The sequence below is a fragment of the Centroberyx gerrardi genome, chromosome 2, assembly GCF_048128805.1.
Source record: "Centroberyx gerrardi isolate f3 chromosome 2, fCenGer3.hap1.cur.20231027, whole genome shotgun sequence".
Taxonomy (NCBI): Eukaryota; Metazoa; Chordata; class Actinopteri; order Beryciformes; family Berycidae; genus Centroberyx; species Centroberyx gerrardi.
Window position 1 is genome coordinate 12474638 of NC_135998.1, and position 10427 is coordinate 12485064.

At 42.1% G+C, this 10427-nt stretch overlaps 1 protein-coding gene across 1 annotated transcript in view; it reads left to right on the forward strand.

The window, feature by feature from the left end:
• LOC139922936 (transmembrane protein 132C) overlaps positions 1-9721 on the forward strand; it is a 103593-nt gene extending 93872 nt beyond the window's left edge. Inside the window, exons 8-9 of the mRNA XM_071913585.2 lie at positions 7803-7994; positions 8636-9721. Of these exons, the coding sequence (XP_071769686.2) occupies positions 7803-7994; positions 8636-9721 (1278 nt within the window). The remainder of the gene's footprint in view (positions 1-7802; positions 7995-8635) is intronic.
• Positions 9722-10427: the final 706 nt, after the last annotated feature.

Consider the following 10427-nt stretch of genomic DNA (forward strand, 5'->3'; position numbering starts at 1 on the left):
GAGCAGCATGGCTGAAAGCTCTTTCACCAAATACATTGCGCATTATGGGGGTATTAAGTAAAATGAAATCATGTGAACCCTAAAGATCTGAGAAGATTTAGTTGTTCAATATGACTTGGTACAAAAATATATAACTGTATATACTGTAGGTGAGGTGATAGCCATCCTTATACATAGTGTGCTAACTTGTAGGAAGTGAAACAATAGTGAAATTTAACTACTGCTCATTTTTATGGGGACCCCCCTGGAATTCCCTCAAGGACCCCTGGGGGTCCCCGGACCCCACTTTGGGAACCACTGGTCTATACAGTACATACAAGTATAAAATATGTAAAAAAAAAACAAAAAAAACTCTCTCTCTTTCCCTCTCTTCACACATGCATGCACCCGCTCACTCCATCAATTGCTCGATAATAAAACACAATCAATTCCTTACGTAGGTGGCTCAGAGGAGTATTGACTATGGCGTTAGAGGGGCTGTGATGTTTTATTTGATAGCAAAATTGCCTTTGTTTCAGATGATTTTAGGTCCAACTTCAAACAACAGCGGCTCTCCAATTGTCTGGCATTAAAATCGAACAGAAGTGTAATCACTGGAGTAACCAAGCAGGGCCTGTGGAAATAAAAGGGATTCTAACATATAAGAGGAATTATGGCTTATGTGTCTACGGTAACTAAAAGTTAAAGTAATTTCAAAAACCCGATTTTTTGGGTTCTTATCTAGTATGCAGCTTGATCTAGCTCTCACTTAGAGAATTAGTATGCTCAAACTGCCGTTACCTCCCATCCCTCCCTTAAAATGCACATTATATAATTGCAGGGAAAGGTTAATTGCACTCTCCAACTCAGCTTTGATTTGCTAATTAATGTTTATACTATTAAATTACCAATTTGTGCTCTGAATTTCAGCTATTTTTTGTTCTTGTGTGTTCTTGGCTGCTCAGGTGGTCTATGGAAAGATTAAATCCTTTTTTGAATGAAAACATGCTCCTGATTTAGGACAAAGTTTTTGGGCTTAATCCAGAGAAAGCATGTACACACTTAGTGAAATAGATGTACAGTGTTAAGCATGAAGTCAACTCAATGAACCACTATTGCTATCTAGACCAGTGGTTTTCCTAATTACATGTGGGCCCTCCACCAACATACGGGGTGAAGCTAAAACATTGAATTCACTGGTGATGGTGCCAGTCTCTCTTTATGCCTAACAAAGTTAATAAGTCTTTCCATTTTAGGATCTGTCACTACAAGAGATAGCCGCATAGTGTGTGTGAACATTGACATGGCTAAACTTATGGCAGGCTAACAAATAAGTGTATTGTCTGAAAACCTTAGATATCCTTTGCAAAGCAGTTCATACCATACCTGGGCAAAAGAGAAGGAAAATCTTAACCTAACAATAAAAATATACATTAACATATCAAATTAACACATTGGCTTGAATTTCCACTATATAGTTCTAGCTGCCAAAAGCCAAAATAACCAAATTGGAGCCAAAAAGAGCCAAAGCAAATAAAGAATTAATTGCAAGTTTATAAAAAAAAAAAAAGAATCAGTTGTGTGTTTAAAGAAGATGCACTTCATTTGTAGCCTATTTGTATTCCTCCAGGCAGCTGCTTTTACCTTTAATTTAGACTTAATCTAGACTTTGGAACAGTCAAAAGAGTTTTGTCTGTCTTGTTTCTGTACATCAGTCAACAACTCCATAATATAAACTCTGTCCAAAGGAGGTATTGTTTAACGTTTTAAAATAAAATCATCTTTAAACATCTTTAAATTAATCTTAAAATCAACTGGAGGCCAACTAAAATGGGAGTTGTATGATCTCTCCTGTTATTTTTATTACATACAATTCTATTGAGATTAGGCAACAAAAACATCTTAGTTCTACTTAAAAGCATTTTAAAATCTGCTGACTCTGAACAAGTTGTAGATGTAAAAAAAGAGTAGAAATAACCAAGTTTCAGAGATATTTACCAAATAGTAGAAACAAGACTGAACAGTTCCTGGGAATTAATTTGCATAATTCAGGCCAGAATAAAAAAAAAAAGACTCAGTGGGAAGAAGTTATATGACCAAGTGCAGTAAATCGAGAACAAAAGAAAATGGAAGAAGGATATAACTTTGAGATTGTGCTGAGGAGGAAATATAAAAAGTAACTCTCTTTTGACAGTTATGATATGAATCAGTTTAGAGCAATGTCCCTTATTCCCACATATCCTCAAAGATCATCAATTTTGTAAGTGAGTAAGTAAAACTTTATTTGTACAGCACCTTTCAAGACGAGTGTCACAAAGTGCTTCACAAGTTAAAACATAAAAGACAAATACAAGCAACACACATAAGTGCATCACAAATTAAAAACATTAAAAAGATACAGTGACAGTACAGTCAACAACACACATTAGAAAAGGCCTGTCTGTATAAATGGGTCTTGAGTTGCCACTTACTCCACAGTATTGGCGGGTCTAATGACAAGAGGAAGACTGTTCCGTAGCCTAGGTGCGACAACAGCAAAAGCACGATCACCCTTCGTCCTGAGTCTGGATCGAGGAATCACCTGTAGCCCCTGGCCCGAGGACCTTAGAGACCGACCAGGAAGGTGTGGGGACAGAAGTTCAGTAATATAGGCTGGAGCCTGGGCGTGCAATGCCTTGTAAGTGATCAGCAGTCAATGGAGGGAGGCCAAAATGGGTGTAATATGAGCCCTCCGACTGGATCTGCTAAGAAGTCTAGCAGCGGCATTCTGGACTCGCTGAAGTCGGTCAAGAGAAGACTTGTTAAGGCATGTAAAGAGGGCATTACAATAATCCAGGCGAGAGGAAACAAATGCATGAATAATCATTTCAAGTTGTGGATCAGTAGTGTCAAATGCAGTAGAGTAGAACATTCACCAACATTATGCCACCAAAAGAAGATAATTTATAACTGTAGCAGTTTCTGCACTGTGATTAAAGTAGAGGAATTCATGTAACCCGGCCATTCTTCTTAAACAACATTATCTAATACTTTGGGCATAAATGGAAGTTTAGAAATAGGTCTTTAATTAATGAGAATGGAATGATTCAGACCAGGACGCTGGATGACTGCATGTTTGAAAATGATGCCGGTGATAGATGAGTTGGTTATGACAGGAGGAATATTACAGAAAATGGTCCCTGTGACCCCTTTTAGGTCCTAGTTGTAATTATTTGTAGAGGACATTGATAAGCATTGCACATGGAATATAATAACCTACTGTGTCTGTGCTGATATTTGCTCAAAAGGTGGATGATGGTGAATAATATTAAAATCTCAATCAGGTGGCATTCTTGAAAAATAACCCCAATTCTATTTAATGACTCATGATATTTTGGAAATGAATAAGCAGATGTGGAATGTGCCCCATTTTTCACTGAAGTTGTAAATATTTTCCATACTCAATTAGGCCTAAAAATAATTTAAAAAGGGCCTTTGGAGTAAATTAAAGACTGCTCATAGATTTCCTATAGGTTCAACATACTGTGAAATGAAAACTTTTCTTCTGAAATCACCATGTGTGGACATGTTGCTCTGTTTATCAGTGAAATGCATCTAAAGCACAAAGAGTTTTGGCCATTTCTACATTACCAAAGACAAAAGCTTCAATATCGTTCTATCTTTTATTCTTTATACATTTTAGGTCATTATCAAAACTTAAGTGGTCAAGAGAAAAAACCTGAAGCACACATCCCCTTGTGTGCCTTCCACCCCTGGCCTGGACATCACCCTCTTCATCTAAAACCACCTACTTCCAATCTCTCTGTCTATTCTCCTCAGTCACTGGCACTCCTCCAAGCAATGCAGTGTATCAATCTAGAGCGCACAGCACACAACAGTAGGCTAATTGGGCACTGGTTGAGAAGTTAAGACATACATATTGGATAGGCTTAAAGCTACAAAAAAAATCTGCACCTGGTTCCTTCCATATTTTAGATGGTTGAGTGCTTTGTTTGCAGATTAGAGTCTTCCACTTTGACATCTACTAACATTAAGAAGACTAAACTTGACATTAAGGGCTCTATTTTTGTGAATCAATGGTGCACGAAGCAAAGCGCAGTCAAAGGTGCACAGCACAAAGGCACAGGGAGTGGAGTCTGATTTTAGGTAATTTCATGGCCAGCGCACCTGCGGCGCTGCTGGAAACGGGGTTGGATTAGAAGGAATACATTATCAGTAGGTGTGGCCAGGCCCGAGGTTCCTCCATAAAAGCTTCTCCCAAGAGGAAACTGATGTCCTCGTGTGGGAGGTGCAGAATCGCCACAAGCAAATATACGGCACCTAAGATAAGACCCTGAGGGCAGATTATGATAAATTAGCTTGGGAAGAGATAGCACATTTGGTTACCATGATGCTCTGGTCCTAGGAAAACTGTTGAGAGCCAAACAGAAGTTGGCGGTGAACCACAGGGACAGTTTGGCTACGGGAGGGGTCCATCCACCAGCCAGTCCCTGATATCTATAGAGGATGCAGCTGCCGCCACAGTCCTCACTGAAAGTATGAAAGGTTTTGGGGGAAAATTCCCTTCAGTGTTCTACTGACAGTTTCATGTTGGATGACAATAATTCACACCACAGCCACATGTATATATAGTTAGAATGAAAAATGTATCTTTTTTTTTTTCCTGCTTTAGGGATTTATATCAAAGTCAAATTGGCCAACATATAATCCACAAAAAGGGTTGGTAAGCTTTTGAATAGGACCTATTCATGTGTGCAACAATTGGCAAAACCATGAAAACAGCACAGAATATGGCTGCGCTTTGTGTCATGCACTTTTGACCTGGTCTAAGCAGGTGGGCAACACAAGTGCAAATCCAGGTAATCCTTGACACTAAAATTGCACTATGCCCTTTGATCGCTATACTGACACACCCCCTACTGCACCTCTCCTCTCACTTAGATGCAGTCAAGTCACCAAAATACCAAAAGGCACAGGCAAGAAAATACCTGTGTGCGCCCTACGGAAATACCCCTTTGCCGGTGCACAGCCCCTCCATCCGCCATGCACTGTCATGAAAATAGAGCCCTAACAAGGGATAACTGACACTGCTGGATTCACTCAGACCTGCTCAGCATTTTGAAGGCCAGTATGGAATTTGACATTTTTAGAAATTTGATCCTTACACTGGGCTGCTAGCTCAATGGTCATGCATCAGGAGAAATCAGTGAATGTTGTAGTGCAGCACATACAATTCCTTTACCTCTCTAATGTTGTGGATAGACTACTTGCTTGCAAAGCCCATTTTGCTAACAACCTCTTGCACAAGCACAGGGGCAAATGGGATATTGCGGCGTTAGGAAGTGGGAGCTGAAATGGTGTAATGGCTGACTTAGGATAGAAATCATACAAGGGACACAGCATCTTTGAAAGCTCTGAATAGGAAGGGGAAGGGATCCCTAATTGCTAATCTGCTGTGAGGAAGGGACTTTCATATTTCTGGGAATTTGGTGGAGGAATCTGACAACACTGGATTTAGGTCAGGGGAGGGACCTGGCATCTCTGGAATAGGGTGGAGGAGGGTCCTGACATCTCTGGAAATTGGACAGAGGACTCTGAAAAAGGGGAGGAGGAGGGATCTGGCTACTTCTACAAGAGGAGAGGAGGAGAGGAGCCTTGATATCTCTGGGAGGAGAGCAATGGAAAAGTCCGGATATGTATTAGTAGGTGGGTGGGGGTGGGTTTAAAGGGGGATACTGATCAATTTGAGGGATGTGAAAAATGGTGCTGACTTCTTGTGGAGAGGTCTGTAGAGGGCTTATAGATTGCAAGTTCTGGCATCTCTAGAAGAGGAGGATCAATTCTGCTCAGAGTTGGAAGTGGAGCAGCTTCCCTCTCTTTGAGAGGGTGATGGTGATGCAGCACCTTCTTGACCTTCACTCCTTATGTTATATTGATTCACAGCTTTACTTTTCAGCTCTAGGTCCTCCTTGGCAAAGAGTTCAGCATCTTTTTCATTCAGCTTGATATCTTCCTTTACATGAAGTAAATGAATATCATTTCGTTGATCCACAAACAGATGTGCAGATATTTTGTATCGCTCAGTAATTTAGCCTACAGTGATATGGAGGAACATCCATAGGTGGAAGCAAAGTAGATATGGTGATACTTTTCTTTAGGATACTCCTGGCCTGCCTTAAGTGCAACTGCCAACTTAAAATACCCAATGCAGCTGGATTGTTTTGTAATTAAAATTTTAACCAATGCTTTTGCCCCCTGCCTCATTTCCAACAGTCAGTTACACATGAAGCATGTCTGGATTTCAAACACACTAAATCTACACTTTTTTCCACAGCCATTTTTGTACATCAATTTCCAATTCATTATCAGTGAAAACGCAGCCATAGTGAAAGATATATTAATATTAATATTAATATTATTATAACACATGTATATTGTCTAATAAGATTGGATATTACCTGTACATGAAAACTCCTTTTTAAGACAACCAGTATGCACTCTCATGTCCACATGGCCTTTGTTAGTGAGAAATCTCAACGTATGCATCTTTGCCCTTACCTTAGAGATAGGGTTAACCCACATATTCCATGTCTGAGCCCACAGTGATTTTATTTGTGTGTTTAGCATTCAAGGATAGCAATTTCAGTGTGTGGGAAGCAAAGGGAAAAGGGGAAAAGGTAAACCAAAGGGAAGAGAACAGCGAAAAGGGCCTGTACAAATGAGCTAGTGATCAGTGCTGACAGTTCATTATGGCAGGGTAAATGTGGCGGTGTGGGGGCGGTCGGAGGAGAGACTGGAGCCCTAATTGGAGCAGATGGGAGGGCTTCTCATCTCATCACAACATCACTACTATTTACATGCCTACACCTCTGGCACCTCGGGGAGGCGGAGAATACGTCAGCAGGGTGGAGATTGTATGTTTGCATGTGTGTTTGTGAGCGGGCTTTTTTTTACTTATTTGTACATGTTAGGGCTTGTGTTTTTTTATGTGATCACACTAGGTTCTTTTATCTATGCACAGATGTTTGGCTCTGTATTTGTCTTTATTGAATATGATAGAGCCTGGAATACAGAATACAATACAATTTTGTATTCCATTTATCTTACACACCATTTTACATTTGACACCCAAACAAACGTAGGTACAAGGTGATATTTGAGAGCAGCACAGTGTTGACGCTCGGCTGGATCAATGTACTGAGGGGTCAGGTGTTTTGTTCCAAAGCATATCGAAGATGTAATATTGGATAGTATCTCAACTATGGGGTGACATTTTATTGAAGGTGTAGGTGAAGGTTAGGTCAGGTGTGTGTCTGTGCTTGTTTGTACACATTTTGATACTAGTGTCTTTTGTGTTTGTGTGCTTTTGGAGTGTCAACGTGTCTCAATAGAAAGAGTTGTGTATTCCTACCCGGGTCACCCATAGTGGGAAGGTGAAGAGGGAGGTTCCACACTCACCATGATATAACACTGCGTTCGGAGAACACCTTAGGCAGGCTATAAAATCTGAAATTCTGGCAGTCCCCTGCAACCCCACACATAAAGGCCATCTTATTGTTTCCTGCCACCAGAACCCAGTGTGTGTGGCCAAATTTAAGGAAGGAACTACGCACCCCTTTCTTCACACTAAATCCAGTCAGAGTGCAAGCTTCTGCTTGCAAGATATGTGGCTCCAGGGTTGGACTTGTTGTCATCTGCGGTGACATCGTCGTCAACAACGATGGCCACTGGCAAATTGGCTGTTCCTCATCAATCAAAGGAAGCAACGTCATCTTCGATCTCAATGGACCGCCATAAGTAGCAAGTATGTGTGTGTGTTGCAGGTGCTGTCCCCTTTGTCATCATCGGTGCTGGCTCAGAGGAGCATCAGGGTGCTGGATGATAAAGTGAGTGTGACAGAGCTGGGGGTGCAGTTGGTATCTGGACTTTCTCTGTCCCTGCAGCTCAGCCCAGGGAGCAACAGGGCCGTCATTGCCACTGCAACCACACAGGAAGTCATGCAAACTCTCAAACAGGTACAAGTCCAAGTCATCTAAATTGCTTGCAGCATTTTACATTTTCTTTGTCATTCTTCAACCTGCCTCAAGAAAGGAGAAACCTATGAAATCAGTCTTGCAACATGTTAATCTGTTCCACAAGCTCTCCCACTGTACTGTATGTTTTGACTTAGATGAGAGCTACTTTACTAGATAGAGTGGGATCAAAGTTGTTATGGAGTCCATCATGTTGATGGACATTTTTCTTTTTTTAGTAAATTTATTATTTATATAGTGAAACCAACTTTCATCTAGATTATCACTCATACGATTTGCATATACAACCACTGAAGAGTGCTTTTATTCCCATAATTATCATTTCAAATGGAACAAGACAACTGTCTCTTCCCTGGGGGAGACAAGGTTGTTTTGTTTTCAGAAAAGTAGCTTCACATTCATGTTATTCCTCCAAATGTTTCTATAAGCCTTGCTAATCAAAACACACTAGGTTCCTCTGTTTTTTTTATTTTCCTGGCATTCTTAAGGATGAATAGGAAACACGCAGATCAGTGTTACCTGTGTAATTTCCAGGGTTATTTGGAGTATCACCCCAGTTTATCTGGACTTTGGATTGCTGCTGTTGTACTGATACCAATTTGTGTGTGTGTCTGTGTCCTTAGGAGTCCCTGATCAGTGCTTGGCTCCAGTTCAGCGACGGCTCCATGACTCCTCTGGACAACTACAACCCTGCCCACTTTATCCTCTCAGCGACCTCTTTGGATGAAGAGGTGGTGGCGGTGCAGCGCAGTGTAGCTTGGAAGTGGCCCATCATTGTCGCCAAGGGGGAAGGTCAGGGTTTGCTAGTGCGTGTGGAAATGAGCCCGTCCGAGGTGTGCCAGAAGGGAAAACGACGGACCGTCTTGGCCACTGGAGTGGGAAACATACAGGTAAGGTTTGGCCAGCCTGAGGAGCCATACAGCCAACCGGGAGACCGGCGAACTCGGCCTGACCCCCCTTACTACGGCGGCTCTATCACTGACATGGAAACTGGAATAATCAACCGCGGAGCCACCACCGCCAAGGGCCATGCGCCAATGAGGCCTAATGGGGGCCGTCTCTCGGCGGATGGTGGGGTGGGGGTCCCGGGGGAATTCTCTGAATATCCAGACCAGGCGGAGCTGCCTCGGGGCCGCAGTACTGAGGAGGACCTGTTGTCATCCCGGCGGGGCCTGACGGACCTGGAGATTGGTATGTATGCCCTGCTGGGAGTCTTCTGCCTGGCCATCCTGGTTTTTCTCATCAACTGCATCTCTTACGCATATAAATACCGCAGCAAGCAGCTTTCCCTGGAGGCTCCTGAGGCCATGCCCCACGCCCATGACTGGGTTTGGCTGGGCCAGGAGGAGGGGCTGTGTCTCCAGCAGCAGCAGCAGGATGAACTGGGCTGCACCCTAGAGGAAGGCAGCCAACTACTCAATGGAGGGGTCCAGCGTGGTAACTCCAGCGTCCAGGGAGGGTGCAGCTCGGGTGGGCGGGATCACAGGAATGAGTCCCTTAACTCGCCCACCACCAAGAGAAAGAGGGTGAAGTTCACCACCTTCGCCAATGTCAAGTCCAGTAACGGATGCCCTGTGCTCAGCCCGCTAGCACTAGTGCAGACCAGTGAAATAAAATGGGTGTGTCCGGACATTGAGCTGGGGGACTCACAGGATCTCCGGAACTATATGGAAAGACTGAATGAAAACGCTACTAAGAACATTGCATAGGAAGTAATGCGTGTGTTTTCAACAAACTAAAGAGAAACTCACCTGAATGCCTTCAGAATAAGGAGGGAGTGACGGTTGAAGGGGAGGCAAGGAAAGAGGAATAGAATAACGGGAGTGGAAAACAGATCGGGGCTGCTGTTAAACTGTACCTCACCATGACAACAGGATAGTGCGTTCTGCCTCTGTTGTTTCCATGACAATAGTAAAGGGTCGAGCAACAGACTTCAAGGAGATGTGATTTGCCATGACACCATATTTGAGAGGAGGGAAATGTGAACTTGATATTGTTACTTAACTTAAATGTACGTTCCTTGTCTTTAATTGAGGTTCGATTTCATTTTCTAATGGCCATGTACATTGTTACATGTTTTCTTTTTTAATCATCATATTTTAATGTTGTTTCATTCTTTTTGCGCTTTGTTGCTTTTTCTAGAGTTACTGTATGCCCTGTACCACCTGTAAGCAAACATATTCTAGGAGAGAAGTGTTGAAAACAATTTGAATTGTATATAAAATGCACAGTTTGATTTGGAGGAATTATATGTATAGTGACATTTTGTAAAGTGTTTTATTTTGGTTTGTTTTTTATTTTTATTTATTTATTTTTTTTATTTCTCTCCAGAAACCAGATCCGTGCATGCTGTTATTAAGGAGGAGGCATGTGTGTCTGATCTGGTACCTGAAATGAAAGTGTGTAGATAACTGC